Below are 20561 nucleotides of genomic sequence, written 5' to 3'. Positions count from 1 at the left end.
TTCTCCCCATGTAAAGGGCTGGCCACTCCCGATGTAACTGAACATAGTTGCTCAATATTTGTTTAAACTGTGCAAAACACTCTATAAATAGCAAAAGATTCACTTGGATATGGAGTGAATTTTAATTTGCAATCAGCGACAATAGATACTACTTAACACTCTACATAATGCTTCATACCGGGAACCAGTCTAAATTGTGCAAGTATATTCACAAGTAGTTCAGCACAAATGTTGAGCCAGAGTACAGGCAAAACTGTGAACTGAGAATTCACGCATGTACCAAACAGCGAGTGCCAAATGTGAGCTTGGTGAACTATTACCCACTGTACAGAACAGGCTCTGCAGCTATTTTAAATGGAGCTGAGCTCGGAAAACGCCGCTCATGTGCAGGCAAAATGAAAACAACGAGAAGTTGTGCAACAATATACGTGATTTCCGGGTTTGCAGTTCAAACCAATGTCAGCCGCTCTGATTGCCTTTTCCCTTGTTGTGTGGTCAAAAACAGATTAAATCAAGAGATACAACTCCCTGCCAAACCTCAGTGTTCTGTTCCTGACACGTGCTTTAAGGAAAGGACAAATAGTGCCGACTATGACTAATCTGTTCCCTAGTTACAGTATAGTAGTACACAAAACCATGAGCCTGGAAGGCAATATTTCATGAATTACTTACCGTGCACTAAACTTCAATATAACATTAATGTTTTTATGTTTTGTCTGGAATACGATATGAATTATAATAAGAGTGATGAGCCCGGAGTAGGGGGCGTGCGGGTGGGAGACTCGCCTGTATCCACTGCTCACGGTTGATCTCCACGCCGTTGGCACGCAGGGAGGTGATGGCTCTGTCGATGATCTTCTCCACCATCTGCGTGTTGCCGTTGGCCTCCTCCAGCTTGGCGGCTGTGATCCAGATGTGCCGGTCTGTGGGGATGTTCTCGCGGGCCTTGTTCAGCACCCGCCTGGCGTTCTCGTAGGTCTCCAGACGGGCCAGGGCAAGCCACAGCTATGGAGAGAGACGAGCATAATGGTCTGAATCTTTCACAATGCTGCACATTCTAACTTTTACAGCACGTACTCATTTGTATTTGGCAGTTGCGTACTATAGACTGACATTTACATTTTTCAGAGCTCGACACAGCAATTCATTTCCCAATTTAAATACAAGCGCCATGTCCATCAAACAGGTCTACTGCAAGCAGCAGGTGGGGAAACTCAGTGAACATTAAGACTGTAGAAACAGGAAGCAGAAAGGACATGGCCTCATGTTCATTTTTTTAGGCTGTCTTCCAGGAGACGAGGGGGAAAGAGTGTGGGTCTGTGTTAGCGTGTGCTTTTGTGAGTTTGTGTATGCATATTTGAGACCCTGCGTGTGTGCGTGAGTTTGTGTATGCATATTTGAGACCCTGCGTGTGTGCGTGAGTTTGTGTATGCATATTTGAGACCCTGCGTGTGTGCGTGAGTTTGTGTATGCATATTTGAGACCCTGCGTGTGTGCGTGAGTTTGTGTATGCATATTTGAGACCCTGCGTTTGTGCGTGCGTGCTCATATGCATGTGCGTGTTTTTGAGTGCGTGCGTGAGTTTGTGCATGCATATTTGAGACCCTATGTGTCTGTGTGCGAGCATGCGTGTGTCTGTGTGTGTGTGTGTGTGTGTCTGTGTGCGTGTGTGTCTGTGTGCGTGTGTGTGTGCGTTTTGTTAAACACCGCACACGGCGCACCTCCACGCTGGTGGGGCAGCACTCCACAGCTCTGCTCAGCATGATCCTGGCGTCCTCCGGCTCCTCCAGCTCCACAGCGGCCTTCCAGAGACGGACAGACTTGGACACATTCTCCAGAGCTGCAGGGTCAGACCAGCAGTCACGGTCAATGAACAGTCTCAAATCCCTCCCTCAGAGACATCTGAGAACTTCCAGTTAAAAAGAGAAGTATGCAGACCAAAGCAAATCCACTATGTAAATAAGATGAGACAATATCGCAGAGCTCAAACTTTTCACCATATTTGCCTTCATCTGTGAAATAACGCTATATGAGCTGATCCAGCTGCAAGCAGGCCTCTTTTCTACCCTTTACCAGATGTTCGTATTTTACGTTGAAAAGTAATTTACTTTTATGACTGAATTTAAACATCAGCTTGGTCAAAAATGCGATTTTCCAGAAAATATAAAAACATGACATTTCCTGCTGTATTTTCCAGTGTCATGTATGTGGAGAAATGGGATTTGTCATTTCAACACTCAAACCTCCCCCTTCAGTCAACCCCAAGGGTGGGGAAAATTCACCAAATGCTGATGTAAGCATAGTCTGGCAGCCAGATCTATTTAACATTAGCATAGCTAAGTTCCTACTGGCCAATGGCTTTCTCTTAACTTTGGTTGAAATTCACAGTAAATGGCTAAATTCATAATTTCATGAACATGATGCTGGATGGTCATGGTTTTACAAGAAGCACAGTCCCTTTATACAAACCAAAAGTTCAAATGACCATTTCCAGATCCTTGTCAACTCTCTAGTGGTATGGTTAATGATCTGGGCAGCAGCTTAATACAAGCAAGGCTAAACTTAACTTGCTTCATATGACTCCACACGACTGGGACCAGCCCATTTTCTGAACCCTCACTGATCAATTCACACAAACAGTAGATAATGAAAGTGGAATATACTGCATCTGATGAGGTTGGACGGCATGGAACACTTGCATTGAGAACAACCATTTTTCACTCATTTTTATGCGTAGCTTTAGTGAAGCGTCCAAGAACAGGAAAAACTCCCTTGTTCCGGTCCTTGGTCTTTTGCCCTCTGAAGAAGGAAAGGCAGGGCACCCCAGCAGAAGGTCCAGCCCCCTCACAGAGCTGCAGTTACAGTGATGGAGCCGAAATGTGGGCCATTTCTCTGCCTGCTCGTCCTCACTCCTCCCACAAACGTCAGCAACTCAGAAAACTACTGGAAACGGAAGGTCATCGAGCCACTTGCACATTACAGTGTGTGAACATCTTCACAAAATCATGGACAAATTTATACCCACAGTCCAGTAGTTTAAACAACTAACAAACCTATTGACTAAAAGTGTGAGTGGGCGGGAGCTGTAATGACACCCAAACACTGTAAGGAAAGCTCAAAGGCAGGTGCAGAGATTTCTAAAGGGAGGAAGTCAGCCATCCATCTGTGTCAGGGAGGAATGTTTTCTTGAAAGGGTGGGAGATTTGAGGAGGGGCGTGAGGTCTTCAGACAGGGCAGTGACGTGAGCTGGATCTGCGCTTCTGTGCACAGCTCTGTCTCAGCTTCATTCACGCTCGCCCAAGCGTCACGTCCTCCAGATCGCTTGCAGCTGTCGCTGGGAAACCCGATGCCCGTTCCGCCAGCGGCTCCTCCACTCAGCGGGGCGCTTCCCGCACGGCGCTTCCACAGAGGGTCGAGTCCCGCACGGCGCTTCCACAGAGGGTCGAGTCCCGCACGCCGCGTCCACAGAGGGTCGAGTCCCGCACGGCGCGTCCACAGAGGGTCGAGTCCCGCACGGCGCTTCCACAGAGGGTCGAGTCCCGCACGGCGCTTCCACAGAGGGTCGAGTCCCGCACGGCGCTTCCACAGAGGGTCGAGTCCCGCACGGCGCTTCCACAGAGGGTCGAGTCCCGCACGGCGCTTCCACAGAGGGTCGAGTCCCGCACGGCGCGTCCACAGAGGGTCCTGTCCCGCACTGAGCCATGCCCATGCGCTTCCAGCTCAAAATGAAGGCGAAAAGTCTCTGACCACCCACACCGCCCCAACTCCCAGACATTGCACAAACCCTAATGGTACAGAGACACCTTCCCCAGGCTGACAGACCCTAATGGTACAGACACCTTCCCCAGGGTGCAGAGACCCTAATGGTACAGACACCTTCCCCAGGGTGCACAGACCCTAAAGGTACAGACACCTTCCCCAGGGTGCACAGACCCTAATGGTACAGACACACCTTCCCCAGGGTGCACAGACCCTAATGGTACAGACACCTTCCCCAGGGTGCACAGACCCTAATGGTACAGACACCTTCCCCAGGGTGCACAGACCCTAATGGTACAGACACCTTCCCCAGGGTGCACAGACCCTAATGGTACAGACACCTTCCCCAGGGTGCACAGACCCTAAAGGTACAGACACTCACCTTTCCTCAGCACGCGCTTCTTGGCTCGCACGTCAGTCTCCAGCTCGGCCGCTCGGATGTAGATGCGGACGGACTGAGGCAGGTGGCGCACTGCCTGGGCAACCACCGCCTTGGCCGTGTCTCCGGGCTGCAGCCTGGCAGCCTCCAGCCAAACGTCCTCACTCTGCAAAACACACTCTTTATTACCTGCAGCCTTCTCCATGTCCACTACACACTCTTAATCACCTGCAGCCTTCTCCATGTCCACTACACACTCTTAATCACCACAGCCTTCTCCATGTCCACTACACACTCTTAATCAGCACAGCCTTCTCCATGTCCACTACACACTCTTAATCACCACAGCCTTCTCCATGTCCACTACACACTCTTAATCAGCACAGCCTTCTCCATGTCCACTACACACTCTTAATCAGCACAGCCTTCTCCATGTCCACTACACACTCTTAATCACCTGCAGCCTTCTCCATGTCCACTACACACTCTTAATCACCACAGCCTTCTCCATGTCCACTACACACTCTTAATCACCTGCAGCCTTCTCCATGTCCACTACACACTCTTAATCACCACAGCCTTCTCCATGTCCACTACACACTCTTAATCACCACAGCCTTCTCCATGTCCACTACACACTCTTAATCACCTGCAGCCTTCTCCATGTCCACTACACACTAAATCACCACAGCCTCCTCCATGTCCCTGAAACACTCGGGCTGACCGAAGCATACACATGTTCGTATGCTCACCAACACGTGTGCACAACAGCAACTGCACAAACATGACAAACAAGTTTGCAGATATGTATGTAAATGTGACCGTATGAGCACGCACAGACAGCACATGCATATACTCACACATACGCTTTCAAGCACACAAGCCCAGGTCACAGTCTTTTCAGTTAGGAGGTCTACAGTCATGGCTACCTGCCTACCGTCTCCAAACTGTGACCTTTAACTTTGGCGAGATCAATAAACACAGATCAACATTAGCACTGTGTTATACCATTATCTATATACAACCCCATACCCTACAAACCAAAGCAGCACTTTACGTCCACAACCTTGAGAGAAATTAAGTTAAGTGACAGCTAGGATATTCATCTTGTTCATTAAAAATATTCCACCTTGATCCAGAGGACAAAGGCCCACATAGAGGACTCTAGTTACGGACGTGCTCTCATTCATTCAGCCCGAGTCTGAATTCAGTTGAATTACTGCAAGTCTGAACTTAAAGCATAAATCACCATTACTTGTCTGTTCAAGACAATTACCATATGTCCACCAGCCAACCCGTTTCATATGCAAATTTGCAATGGCCACATGAAACAATATATTGAACTCAATTGAGAATGGCTTTGTGACACCACCACCACCGCCCCGCAATTAATTATTATTTCACAGCAGAATTGATGCAGTGGAACGGTTTCTAGTTCAGCTCGTAATGATCGTAATTCAAATCAATTTTAATACATATTTTAAAAGGGCCAACATAGTAAAGTTTTCAAAGAATCAATAGTATTTAGTAATGGTATACTGGCCATACAAGCAGCTGCAACTTTAAATGCAGCTCCAGCTCTGAAACAGAACAAGTGTCTTTGACAGTAGTACCTTTTGTCCTCCCAATAACGTGTACAGTCTGAGTCTAGACTTTTCCTCTGAAACTGCATCGGAGGACGTGTATTGTCTGGATTTGAGTAGAGGCACATTCCCCACTTTTCAGTTGTGGTGTGCTTGTGCCCGTTTGTGTGTGTGTGTGTGTGTGTGTGTGTGTGTGTGTGTGTGTGTGTGTGTATGTGTGTATGTATGCATGTGTGTGTATGCATGCATTTGCAAGTGAGTAAGCACTCACCTTTGGACACATCTCCGTGCCCTTCATGATAAGGTTCCTCGCCACCTGCAGTTTTCCAGTAACCTCTTCCAGGCGGGCCGAGGCGATCCAGGCAGGGGGGTGATGGGGGTTTGTCTCCCTCACAGACTTCAACAGCAGACGTGCTTTCTTTATATCACTGCGCACAAACAAACACACACACACAGCACAGAGATAAGGGACAATCTCTTTGCCAGCAGGGTACTTAATCCCTACAAAGTTTTAACTGACAGGAAAGTGGCACACTACATGGAGAGCCACATTCTTCCTCTGGGACATTTCAGCTCCCAGCAGTGCAGAGGGGATAACGCCCTTAAAGGCTTCAGTGAACAGAAAGGCATTCATGTTCACTCCACGTCTTTATTTCTGCTCCCTACACATTACTGCTTCTTTCCTCTCAGTGTTCAGTCTCCCTCTCTGGTCCCCTCTCCTGTGCTATGCATTTCCTCAAATAAGCCTCCACCTTTCACCTCAACCTCAGACTTTTATGACTTAAGCCTCATGGCACTCATTTGTGTTCTGCAATTAAAACACTGTTCTGGCCTTAAAACTTTGGTCAAATTCATTCTGAGCCATCACCATCTAGTGGTAACACAAATGTACTGTGTAAGTATTTTCTGTTGAAGTTATAAAAAAAAAAACAAGAAACTGTAGCCTAATATTTATTCATATGTGGAAATAAAACATACACTGTTAATGGAATGTGCAATGTTGCCAATAGCCCGAAGGAAAATGCTTTTGAATACGGTTTCCTTAAAAATATTCAAAAATAAATGTACATATGATGAAATGTCCAGACCATGAGCCCTTGCACACTTGTTGTTTAGCAGGAGTGCTACATGTGATGGCCTCTTGGCATTCAGTGGGTAATGTGCGTGTAGGTGAGGGGGAGAAAATGCGCTCATGCGTGGCCGTTTGGGCACAGCTGTCTCAGACCCGGTCATTTCTACCAGCTCTGTGAGGGGTACAGTTTGCAGGTGGGTCCTCATATTGCTAGCGGTTGTGTGACATCTAAGCCCCACTCTGCAAATTCTAGAAACAACGGTGTCCAGTCGAATCCTCCCATGAGCTCCACAGAACACTAAAAACTACAGAGTCACAATAGATTATTACCAGGGGTTACTCACTCTACTGATATTAGGGTAAATGGTAAAAATGGCATTTATATAGCACCTTTTATCCAAAGCGCTGTACAATTGATGATTCTCATTCACCCATTCACATATACACTCACTCACACACCAACAGCGATTGTCTGCCATGCAAGGTACCAACCAGCTTGTCAGGAGCATTTGGGGGTTAGGTTAGGTGACTCGCGCAGGGATACTACGACACACCCAGGGCGGGATTGAACAGGCAACCCTCCAACTGCCAGACGACTGCTCTTACCTCCTGAGCTAATGTCGCCCCTAGGGAAACCCTGGCACTGGCATGAACTATGTACTTCATGATCAGCATGAAATGCGTCACTTAACTGCAACCAGAAACTTCATCAAACAATGCAATGGAATATATCCAGCAAATAAAACTAGTGGTAGGATCAAGGTAGTAGTTTGCTTGTTCAGACATGTATAGGATGTATAGTACTAAGCCTTACCTGATATCACCCCCGTGTGTGGGAATCATGGAGTTCAGATCGGTCAAATAGCCTTTAGGGTCCACCACTGTCTGTCCACTGACAGAGTCAGATACCTGGGCAGAAAACGTTGTGCGTTAAGTGGCAAACATGGAATTACTCCACTCAACTAAGTGCAATACGATTTCATAAAACGGCCCAATTATTTAATATGGCTCCCTGAATTCCCCCCTCCCCTGGACGGACGGACGGACGGACGGACGGACGGACGGACGGACGGACGGACGGACGGACGGACGAACGGACGAACGGACGAACGAACACACACACACACACACACACACACACACACACACACACACACACACACACACACACACCTGGCTGAGACGCATGTCCATCAGCGTGTTTCTGGCCTGCCCGATCTTCCTCATGTCCAGTTCACCTGTTCCTGGGGTCATCAGCCCAGGGGTCATGCCACCTGGGTAGGGTGTGTTCAGTCCACCAGGGAAGGGCGTGTTGAGACCCCCAAATTGCTGAAAAAGACCAAGCTCACGTCACGTGATGTCATGTCACACTGAGCTCAGGAGAAAGAGAAGGCGACTCGCACATCGAGAGCGTTCCCACATTGTATGTGCTAATGATGCAGCGATCCTCCCAAAACTTTGCTCAACTCCTTACAGTTGTGTGCAAGTGGCAGGAGATACTGCACTGTACCCTGGACACTGGAGTAGCATTCATTACACACATTCAGAGCATCCCCTCAGGGTTACTCCCGAGGTGAACCCAGCTTGTTTCCTCAGACCAGCTTACATTTCATAAGAATATCATCAAGACCGTAGGAGTATCAAACATTAGCAGAGGTGGTGAGAATGTAACTGGCCACACACACTAACCCCCTGCAAAGGGTCCACTGTGGTGTGGTTGTCGCCTGACTGCAGGTGCTTGGAGAAGAAGCTGTCAGGAACAGGCGTTAGTTTCTCGTAGCGCGGATTCCTCTGCCGCTTGTTCCTGGCGTCCCCCACTTCTGGGATGCTGAGCCACTCGTCTTCTGAGACCTCTGACAGTTTCCTCTGCATGGGGGGAGAAACAGAGACAGAACACCTGAGTGTGATGCCATAGAGACGGACACCAACTAGGCTCAGAGCAATTAGTTCAAATAAAATTTCCTTAAGTGGGAATGTAGAATTAATAAACTTTAACAATAAGGCACAACATAAATAATCCATTTGGGGATAACTTCAACCTGAAAAAATGAGAAGAAGAACAAAGAACTATTCAGCACAGGCTTGAATGTTCTGCATACCTTAAGGTCAGAAAATTGTTGCTGAATCTTTGGCCGCTCCATACGGTATTTCTCGATCTCCTCCTTCTCCCTCAGTTCCCTGATTTCAGACAAGAGGCCAGAATGAGCAAAGACAGAAACTACTTCTGCCTTCTAGAATGAGAGGGAGGAGGTTTCGATTACCTCCTCTCTTTGCGCCTCTCGTCCATCCGCTTGTCCAGAGCGGCATAGATGGCATCCGCCTCCTCGTCGTCCTTCTCGTACGGCCCGCTGGAGAAGAGGCTTCCTGCGTAGCCATTAAACTGAAAGCCACAAAAGAACAGAGCCACGGACAGGGAGTGTGAATGGAACACACTGCACATTACAACAGTGCAATAAGCCACTAGACTACATCTGGGGATCTCAGTGTTTCTCCTGAGGTCCTCTGGATGTCTGCTGCTTTTCATATTTGGGCCATGACTGCACCTCAATTGTAATTAACGGTTCACTTTTCCAAGACACTTGTTTAAGAAGGGAGGGTTCATCCTCTTAAAGCTGCACCATGTCCGAAATTCTGATGCATGCAATTCATTCCAAATACTCACATCCTAGGAATTGCACGCAATCAGTTTTTATAGTTACAATTTTGCATTCACTGTAATGTACAATATGGCAAAAAGTAGAACAGAAAAGGGTTAGGGACTCTAATGTGACATAGGCATGGCCCATAATGCAACGGTAACCAACCTTAATTTCTTAAGTTGTGGTGTAGCTACTATGTTATGAATCGTCTCATATCATGATATATTTATGTCAGCATTATCGGTAGGCATTCATCAGCACCTCATCATAGTTGGTGTCGTTGAGATCCTCGTCATCGTCATCTTGATTCTTCTTCATTTGGTCCCCCACGGTCCTCTTTCCCGGGGGGGCATGGCGGTCATCTACGGGATCGTTGGCATCACGGGCCGGACCGATATCGGACCGGGTCGTGAAACCAGTTGCACTGGAGAGGAAAAATTATCAAATGACTAGATCCACTGGAGATAATTATAATCAGCGTGTAGCATTCCTTCAACTTATTGCGAGCATGCAATTCAGCACAAAAGTGAGCCGCTAACTAAAGTTAACAGTTGCGACAGGAGTCCTCACCCTCTACCGAGACCAGGCACATAGCCCAGAGGGGCAGGCATGCCCAGAAACGGTTTCTTTTTCTTGTTCAGACTCCCCATTAGGGAGGAGGTGGCTCCGGATCCAGGCATAGCCGGTACGCTTCCCCCGCCGCTGCTTGAGCCTCCAGATGAGCCTTTCGACGCATTTTTGGAGCCCTGCTTCCCAGACGCATTGGCCATCGTTGTTGTTTCGCCAAAGCCAAACTGAGTTCACTTCCGGTATTACAACCAACGAATTTAATTCACAGCAATGAGTACTTCCTTCAAGGAAATAGCCGTAAAGTGCTTAATTTTGCAACAGCGCCCCCACATTACCAGGCGGTGACGATTTATTTACTTTTTGTCTCAATGGAGCTCGTTCAAAAATGAATAAATGAATATATTTCCAAACAAACGGCAAACTATGTTGCTAGGAATTAAAAACGACATTACTTGAATGATTTCTTCGAACATAGACGGAATAGAAAAGCCCGTTTAAATGCTTTACATAACAATAATGCATGCATCAAATCTGTTATTTATTGTTTATTTGCTTTGTAGCCTATTATACAAAAATATTATTGATGCTCTTTATTAATATATTTTATTGATGAATAGCCACGCCCAGAGAAACTTGGCAACTATGTAGCTGTAGCGTATTGTACGACCAATAGAGGGCAGCAGACTGACGTGTTTTTTGGGAGGAGGGTTTTTAGCATGGAGTTTATAGAAGACCGGGTTCAGTGAAAATGGTGTGCTCGGCTTGCAAAGAGGACTTGACTGGCACTGAAGGAAGTGCCCTCGGTACATTAATTTGTTTGACCCGTATTTCCATATTAAATAGTACAATCAGTGATCCTCCTTTCATGAGTAATTCATCAGCTTGCCTTCCCTCAGGCGCGGAATCTCTCTTCAATTCCCAATGCGGCGTGTCGCGTGGATTTATGTAGACCTATTAACAATGACAATGGAGAGCGTCCTATTTATATAAAACGCTTTTAATATGAAAATTATCTGGTTCTAAATTATTCCAAATGGCAACACAGTTTTAAATACATATCCATATACCATAGCCTATACTTAGCTTTGGCTACAAGTGATGGGCCTATATGGTTGGGCACAAAACAGGACTTGCTGGATGCAGTGTATGAACTAGCATCTAGATGTTAAATCATTAATGTAGACTATCAATTACTGTATGACTCTAATATGTTTATTTTGAGGAAATTCTCTTTTTTTTGTATTATTTGCAATTCTACCCTTCTTTTATTTGGGAAATCACATTTCCATTGAAAGACAATGGAGAAGATCATGTTGACAGCATTACCTAACTCATTACACCCCACTGCCAGACAGACTCATTACACTTAAGAGCTGCATCCCTGCATGCCATCCACATCTATTACTTTTCTAAAGTGGTTTTCATGACCTCTTACTGTGTACGAAGCTGTGGAAATGACAGTGTGATATTTGCCGGAGCACGGGAAAATTGAGTCACATTTTTTTTGTTGGAGATGAGTCTGTTGTCATCCAACTCAATCTGTCCCTATTAGCGATGTTAAAGGGTTCCCTATGCTTATCACTGCTGATATAGAGTGCTTAAATATAGCCTATCGTTCTCTGTAGATGTGAAAAAAGTTGAAAGATAAACTCAGCTGCAGAGGTCTAATGGCAAGGCAAGGAGACCTGCAATGAGGAAGCTGCAGTTATCCAGACAGGAACTGATCAGCCCCTGGCCTAAGAGCTGGAGTGGGTGGGATAGGCAGATTCTCCTGATGTTGTACAGGAAGTGTCTGCACTCCCAATATACCACCGCAACCAAGGGGCCCATTTCCATGTATTAGTTTCCCAGATCGCCCCCTAGTGATACCTATATTTTTGCTCAAAAAGCCTTTTCCCATTGGACTCCATTAATATTTGACACCAAATTAAAAATATTCCTTTTCATATACTGATGTTCAATTATTATTTTTGTAATTATTTCTTCATAGGTCCGATTTCTTTTCTCTTTAGTACTCAGGACAAAGATAGAGACGTTTTTTTTCCCCCCAAGAAATGCTCTGACGTAAAATCATTGAGTCCTCCTTTGGCAACTTCCCAAGCGTTTTTCATTGGTTCATCTGCCGAGGCACATAATTTACCCTGCGCTTTCTTCTTGTGCATGTGACCAAGGACACAAATAAGTATGTAGGAATGAGCGGAACTGCTGCCCCGTGTGGCGGAATTTCCCCTCATTGGTTTCGATGGGTGTCACAGTCTATATACACTCACAGAGCACTTTATTAGGTATTTATTAGACTTTTTTTTTTTACTTCTACTGCTGTAGCCTAGCCTATTACAGTGATGATGCGTTGTGTGTTCAGAGATGCTCTTCTGAATACCACTGTTGTAATGTGTGGTTATTTGCTTTGCTGTCACCTTCCTGTCAGCTTTGACCAGACTGGCCATTCTCCTCTGACTTCTCTCATTAACAAGGCGTTTCTGTCTGCAGAACTGCTGCTCACTGGATTTTTGTTTGTTTTTTGCACCACTCTTTCCAAATCTAGAGAGTAGTGTGCATGACAATCCCAGGAGATCAGCAGTTTCTAAGATACTCAAACCAATCTGTCTGCCACCAAAAATCATTCCACGGTCAAAGTCACTTAGATACACTTTTTTTCCCCATTCTGATGGTTGAGGTGAACATTATCTGAAGCTCCTGACCCATATCTACATGATTGTATGCATTACTCTGCTCATTCCACGGTCAAAGTCACTTAGATACACTTTTTTTCCCCATTCTGATGGTTGAGGTGAACATTATCTGAAGCTCCTGACCCATATCTACATGATTGTATGCATTACTCTGCTGTCACTCGGCTGATTAGATAATCACATGAATAAGTAGGTGTAATAAAGTAAAAATGTTCCTAATAAAGTGCGTAGTGTGTGTATATTATAGCTATACCTTAAGGTCGTGACATGCACTGAAGATGGAGTCCTTCTTATCCTGTAAAATAGTGTTTTGAAATTTACAGACACATTTTCACACATAGAAATTACAGTACACAATTAGAATAAAAAATAAATACATAGGTTGATTCTATGGGACCAACTATGGGAACCTAATTCCATCTTCCAAGTAAATATGTATCTCATACAGTGTAAGTGTCTATTCATGTTAAATGACTGTTCTAAAATGCCCATGTCCTGAGTGACTTATCCAGGTGAGGTACTTATTTTTAATGGAATAATGCTGTGGAGCCATTATGGCCCATTGTGTGACCCAGGGAGGGAGAGCTGTTCACCGTGTATTTTCTGCCTCATTGCTCAATATCAATTCCTCTTGTCAATCAGGCAATCTGCTTGCACAAGCTGAGCAAATTGGCATACTGTGCTTTCCTCTAGCACAGTGACTGCACAGGCTAATGCTGGTTTGCAGATGAAAAAGGAGCAGCTACTGGCTGCACACATATTGAAGGATATGCGTTCTGTGGTGTGTGCCCTGCTGAATTGACAGAGCATTGCTGCCAAATGTTGCAGTAGTTTACAACTGCGACTGGGCTTTCTAAATTGGGGGAGAAAGCAACATGGGGAAAACAAAGTTAGTTTCACCATATTGTGCTGCTGTGGAGAGAGAGAGATAACTTGTAGCACGGAGAGGGATTTGGGGACATTTGTTAGAATACAAGAAACCAGTTCATGCTGTCAGAGATTTAATATAAAAGCAATGGTGCAATGTGCAAACAAGTAAAAATGTTTTCAGTTGGCCAGGCAGAAGAGATCTGTCAGTTGTGTCTCCTGTCAGCGAGAGAGAGAGTGCACGATAGAGAGAGGGAGCGAGAGAGAGAGAGAGAGAGAGAGAGAGAGTGATGAAGAGAGAGGGAGAGGGAGAGAGAGCTTTCTCCTATTTGGCTGCAGTTCTCTCTTTTGCTTGCTTTCTCTATTACTCTCGCCCACTCTCGTTCATTCACTCACCAAACTTTGCTGTGACAGGACTAGGTTGTGTAGCTGTTGAGAATTAATCATGTCTCTGGGCTTCGGGGCTGAGACACTGAAAAAAGACAAAGAGGTCTAGTTCAGGAATCTAATCATTCCCTTTGATGTGTACCTGAGGAATATATGGCTGTGCTCCCTCTGAATGTAACCTTGAACAATGAACCAGTATAAAAAATACCCCTTTGTTGTCTCATGCATTATGTAAATCTTTAACATACAATGACAGAGTTTCAAAACAGACAAAGTTTTTTGCAATTGTTGATCTTTTCTTTATATTTTAAGTGTGCAAGAATTTTTCACTTCTCACTTTCTGTCTTGATATAAGAGACAAAGAAGACTTTGGCTTAGCTGCATCTGAATAGGGTGGTGACCTGTATAGTGGGAGTCGATCTAGCAGTGAGATTTATTTCAAAGGTTCATTGGTGCCAAAAAAAGCTCAGCATATTTATAGCTCTCCTGGGTAAACAAAAAACACTGAATGTTTCATTTGCACAAAAATTGAACGTAAGGCAAGGATAAGAATGCAAATGACAACCATACCCAGAATGCACTGTGGTCATCTGCAGCTCACAGGGACACGTTGATGATTGAAGATGTTTATGGAATATGTTCATGATTAATTCCATCCAGTTCCAGGTTTGAGTACAGAAAATTGCAAAATCGTTCACGGAAAATGGTCATACTTCTTGGGGGGAAACGGCAGAATGGCTCAGCTACATTTGGCAGCACAGAGAACGGAAATGCCATTTGTAACAATTGCACATGTCTTCGGCTGCTTAAATCTAATTTGGTAATGAAATATTGTCAGACTGTGAGTAACGCATATGGAGAAGGCTGTGGCTAGCGCAGTGAAAAGTGCTGCACCGAAGTCATGAAGTGTCGCGTGACTATTCGCTTCAGTTTGTGCCAAGTCACTGCATGAGCTGGGCAAATGACAATGTGCATTGAACACGCATCACTCCATTTTCCAGCAATACAAATGAAGAGAAAGAAAAACATTCCATTTTGAAATTTTAACTGTTAATCTATCACAATTAATTGCAATTTAGCACCAACTGGTGTTGAATGATGAGAGCTAAAGACAACCAAGCCTATGTGCCATCCCTCTTCCTCCAGCCTACTTGTGTTTACTTTGTATTGATTAAAAAAGCCAGTGTAGGAAAGAGACTCATTCCCAGGCACCCATGCACAATTTGAGGCTGTTGATTTATTGATCTAATGACTGGATGAAATGAGGGCTTCTTCTTTAGCCACATTACCAGGCCCAGAAAAGATTAAAAATAGGGCAAGTTGAAGCCTCTCTCTCTCTCTCCCTGACAAAGGATTGTTTGTCTGATTTATGTCTTAAAATAATGGAGAATCACAGGTTTCTCGCTGTTGCACTCAATTATCGTCTGCCATTTAAAAAATAAGGAGTGCACTTTAATAAGCATGTCACTCTGTATTTCAAAAACAGTTTTTCTAAGGAAATGTATAAATGATCTTTCTTTGGGATGCAGAAAGGTGCAGTGTCCTTGTAAAGGGACAACAGTAAATGTTATTGTACTCACCTCATTAAAGTAGCCTGAAAGTGTTTGCTTAGGTAACAAATAGCCAATTGGAATTGTATTGATCTAGAGCACTTGGTGCATTAGGATAAGAACAACAAAAGGGCACATGAGGCCAAAACAATTATGCAAATGATGAAACAGTGATTCTTACAGAAGGAAGTTAATTGATTTCATACTTTGAAGATGACATAATGATATAATTCCAAATTATGACAAATTATAAGGGGTCAATCCAATCTAACATTGTCAGATAAAAAGCTATTATCTTACAAAAGTGACATAAAAAAGCTTTCTTCAGAAGACACCTTTGCCCCAGGCAACTCACAGATGATATGTTTATGCACCCAGATATGTACTAACACAATTCTGAAAGAAACAAACTCACCTGGCATCTGAATCAGTAGTTTGCCTACATGAGTTTTATAGTTCTGGCTATACCATTATTTGCGGTTGTCTGATGCCAATTCTAAATGCCATCCATCCATCCATTATCTTAACCCGCTTATCCTGAACAGGGTCGCAAGGGGGCTGGAGCCTATCCCAGCATACATTGGGCGAAAGGCAGGAATACACTCTGAACAGGTCACCAGTCCATCGCAGGGCCGCTTCTAAATGTCTCCCAAATAAATAATTAAATGATAGAATGCCCAAATGTATTTTATCAGACAGTAAACTCTAGTAAAGTTGAAAGTTTGGCTGTTGTCTCTGAGTCCTTAATGTGTCACTCAAGAAAATGATTTGCATGTACCAACCTTTTATCCACCTGGGTTGATCACAGCCAATATTTCTCCCCCATTCTCTACTTCTCTACTACCTGAAGTTTTTTCTACTAATTTTCAGTTAGACGTTTTCTTTTTTTTCACTGCAGTGTCCTCTGTTAATTCAGTAGAGCACATACAAGCACATTTCTCCTCCAAAGCAAGTGCTGCCAACAACTACCAACCGCTTCTTTTCATTTGGCAGTCCACCAGCTAAGCAGCACAGTCATTTATGTGTGTGCAGGCATCTGATCAACCAAAGGAATTACTCTTGCATAATGAGGTGAGTAGATTGAGCCGAATCATGCTCTCCATCCTTGTGCAACATTAATTATGGCAATTATGCATTGTTCCAGGGATTTATTGCTACAGTCAGCAGTAGTATGGCTACAATTTGATTCTGGACTGTGGGCAGTCCAAGATTAGTGCTTTACGTGTACGTACTGCTGGGAGGTCCTGCGTTATTGATCTTTCATCAGCGCTCAGAAAGTGTGAACCTTGTTTGTTATTGTGAGGAATCCTGGGCAGTGTGATGAAGGGAAGAAGGACACACTATTTTATGCACTTGTTTCATTCTGCCAAACGGGCTTCCCAGGGTCTTATTGTGAAACACTGACCTTTTCTGCACAGAAATGAATCACAAGCTCCTATTAGACATGTGTATGATAAATTCTAATTGAAATGAAAGTATTGGTCATATTTCAGAAAACAGCTTATTGTTTCCAATGAACTTGAGATAAGTTCTTAAACTGGTAGTCACCATATGATTTGTAATTTATGAAATGTGCTTTTAACATAAATCACAGAGCCTACTATACTAACAGTATGCATTACATTGTCTAAGGTGTCTGTATGCCACTTATATGTGTATGTAGATAGCTAAATTAAACCATCATAAGATCTTCCTAGCTGACTTTTATGCCTATTTGTGCACAGGATGTGGCAAGCCAACTAAAATCTGTGAATTAGCTTAGCATGCTGCTTAAATGACACATACTATAAACATTCACATGACTTTGGATTTTTCTAGACAAATGCTATTATGATTTTGTATGTTAGCATGACATAACATCACATAAATTCATGGCGAGAACAGGCCATTCAGTCCAGCAATGCTCACCTTTTCCTACATACTACTGAGTTTGCCTAAAAGCTAAATAAACCGTATCAAGTCTGGTGTTGAACACCCCCAGTGTTTCTGCCTCCACAACATGTCTTGGCAAGCTATTCCACACAGAGACCACTCTCTGTTTGAAAAAATACTTCCTAAAATCTGTGCAGATTTGATCCTTAGCCAATTTCCAATTGTGCCCTCCCATTTTGCTAAGCGAACTCATCGTGAAGAATCGCTTATAGTTTAAAGGCATATGTTAATGCCTTTAAAGCTCCCCAAGTCTTCTTTTACTAAGCTTAAAGAGAGTAAGCATCTTAAGTTCATCCTCATAACTCATAACATTATCTTTTATACACATGGAATCGATCTTGTTGCCCTTCTCTGAACCTTTTCCAGCACCTCAAGATCTTTCTTATAGTGCAGTCCCCAGAACTGCACATAGGACTCCAAGTGTGGTCTAAGTATTGTATAAGGTCAGTATAACTTGCTTAGATTTATACTTAGATTTGGCCTTTTTTACTGTTACCACACAAGGTTTTGATCAACTATTACCCCCAAGTCTTTTTCAACTTGAGCACTTTCCATTTTTGTACCACCCAGAAAGTAATCCTGCTTTATGTTTTCATTTCCCACATGCCAAACTTTACATTTAGTTATATTGAATTTCATTTACCAGGTTTCCAACCACTTCTGGATTACTTTAGTAGATTCCAAACTGTTAAATAAACCTCCTAGTTTTGTACCATCTGCAAATGTAACTAAAGTACTTTCAATGCCTCTGTCTATGTATTTATGTAAACGAGGAAGAACAGTGGCCCAAGTATCAAACCCTGTGGGACTATGTTCTATCCCATAACCAGTTCCCAACCCACTTGACTCCTGTAATTCCTACCGTCCTCATTTTGATAATGAGTTTGTCATGCGGTACCTGATCAAATGCTTTTTGGAAATCTAAATATGCAATATCATAAGCCCTCCTAACATCAAAACACCTGGGAGCTTCCTCAAAGAATGGCAAATGCTTTGTCAGGCTTGGCCTACCTTTACGAAAACCATGTTGGCTACCCCTTAGAATGTCATTATTTTCAATAAATAATTCCACTTCCTCTCTAATGATAGATTCCAGTATCTTACATGTGGTCTACAGTTTCACAGTTGTCACAGGCTGTCTTTAATTTAATTTAACAGGTATAAACATTTTTCATGAAGATTATTTTTTAAAGATCCATCCATCCATTATCTTAACCCGCTTATCCTGAACAGGGTCGCAAGGGGGCTGGAGCCTATCCCAGCATACATTGGGCGAAAGGCAGAAATACACCCTGGACAGGTCTCCAGTCCATCACAGGGCACACACACCATTTACTAACACATGCATACCCATGGGCATTTTAGATTCTCCAATCAGTCTTTGGACTGTGGGAGGAAACCAGAGTACCCGGAGGAAACCCACACGAACACAGGGAGAACATGCAAACTCCACACAGAGAGGTCCCAGCCGACCAGGATTCAAACCCAGGACCTTCTTGCTTTGAGGCGGCAGTACAACCCACTGCACCATCCGTTAACAATGTGTCACTGAAACATCACTGGATGTTTTTAGTTTTTTTGCACCATTCTCTACAAACTCTTGAGACTGATCACAGATTATCAGTTTCTGAGACACTCAAACCACTCTGCCTGGCACCAACAATATTCCACAGTCAAAGTCACTTAGATTACATTTCCTCCCCATTCTGACATTTGGTCTGAACAACAATTGAACCTCTTGACCACATCTGAATGCTTTTATGCATTTAGTTGCTGCAACATGATTGGCTTGTTTGCATCAACAAGCTGGTGTATAGGTCTATCTAATAAAGTGATCACTGAGTTTATGTGTGCATACTTCTGCAAGCTCCAAATATAAAGTAATGAAAAAGACAGGTTGTTCATGGACTTTTGTGGAATTAACATAGTTTCCAGTACTTACTTTCTGGTTAAAGTGAGTGAAAGCTGTTACCAAGCCAGGCATTGTTTGACACCTTCCCAAACAGCTGCAGGTGCTGGTGCACAGACCCTCCCCCGAGGGGAACACATGTTCCAGGTCTGGGTGTCCCACCCATCACACCTCTGCCTGACAGGAAGCAGATTCCCTGAGAGGAGCGTGGCTGCAGCGACAGGAGGGAAGGAGGGGCTCAAATTCGGGATTCAAACCGCTGCTGCCACCTGCCATGTGTCTGACAGGGTCTCTGTGCTCCCACTTTCTCATCACTCACACTGGCAGACCAGCCATTTAATCATGTAATATGCAGTATTAGCTAGAATATAATGCACAAGAACACAGGTTACCGAGTGTGTGTGCATGTGTATGTGTGTGTGTGCATTAATTTGTTCCCTCATACTTTTCCCATTTTCCACTGAGTTGCTCACCTGGCTAACAACCTGCACTACACAAGCTGTGTAGTCTTCTTTTTACTTTTACAGAGAGGATCGCAGACTCTTGACTGAGAGGAACTAAGTTTCACCAACTATTATTTGTATGTGTTCTGAACAAGAGTCTGATTTTATTATTATTTTGTGAGTGTGTGTGTGGGTGGGGGGGGCAGTTATAATCCTGATAAAATAGATTATCGACCATGGCATCTAACACTGATGTGTTTTGTATCAGGATGCTTCAGGACATTATTTTGACATGATGGATATTTTGTACAAGAGGCCTTGTATTTATTTCTTCGCTCGTGTTAGTATAATGCTTTTTCTGTTATCAGAGGCTCTATGACGGGTATGGGATAACAGCTCTCCTAAGCAGACCTTGGCATTGACAGTGACAGATTTCATGCCGCCGGATGAAATTCATGGAAATATGGCATCCTTCAGTTACTCCGTTACCAGAGGATGGTGTGTGTGTGTATGTTTCTGTGTGTGTGTGTGTGTGTGGGGGGGGGGGGGGTTCCAAAATGCATTACAAATAGCTCCAGGGAGGGTATCAAAAATATAAATTAAATAAAATTGTAAAAGCCTCGAAGAACCATCAACATTGCTTGCCAGATTGTCTTGGCTTTCATTGCACTAAAGACATCACCCTACACCATCAGATCATTGCCATTGACCAGATTTACAATTCAGCCTTTGTTCATGGGAGCGAGATGGGGGATATATGCATCTAAATCATTAAGAT

At 44.0% G+C, this 20561-nt stretch overlaps 1 protein-coding gene across 1 annotated transcript in view; it reads right to left on the bottom strand.

The window, feature by feature from the left end:
* prpf6 (PRP6 pre-mRNA processing factor 6 homolog (S. cerevisiae)) overlaps positions 1-10230 on the bottom strand; it is a 21119-nt gene extending 10889 nt beyond the window's left edge. The window contains exons 1-11 of the mRNA XM_061257276.1: positions 10003-10230; positions 9694-9856; positions 9055-9173; positions 8893-8971; positions 8483-8659; positions 7967-8122; positions 7608-7702; positions 5993-6149; positions 4142-4304; positions 1722-1840; positions 787-1005 (exon numbers count right to left, since the gene is read on the bottom strand). Of these exons, the coding sequence (XP_061113260.1) occupies positions 787-1005; positions 1722-1840; positions 4142-4304; positions 5993-6149; positions 7608-7702; positions 7967-8122; positions 8483-8659; positions 8893-8971; positions 9055-9173; positions 9694-9856; positions 10003-10202 (1647 nt within the window). The 5' untranslated portion in view covers positions 10203-10230. The remainder of the gene's footprint in view (positions 1-786; positions 1006-1721; positions 1841-4141; positions 4305-5992; positions 6150-7607; positions 7703-7966; positions 8123-8482; positions 8660-8892; positions 8972-9054; positions 9174-9693; positions 9857-10002) is intronic.
* Positions 10231-20561: the final 10331 nt, after the last annotated feature.

Source organism: Conger conger, chromosome 10 (genome assembly GCF_963514075.1).
Source record: "Conger conger chromosome 10, fConCon1.1, whole genome shotgun sequence".
NCBI classification, from domain to species: Eukaryota; Metazoa; Chordata; class Actinopteri; order Anguilliformes; family Congridae; genus Conger; species Conger conger.
The sequence above is the reverse complement of the archived record's forward strand: the minus strand, read 5'-3'. Positions and strand labels throughout refer to the sequence as shown.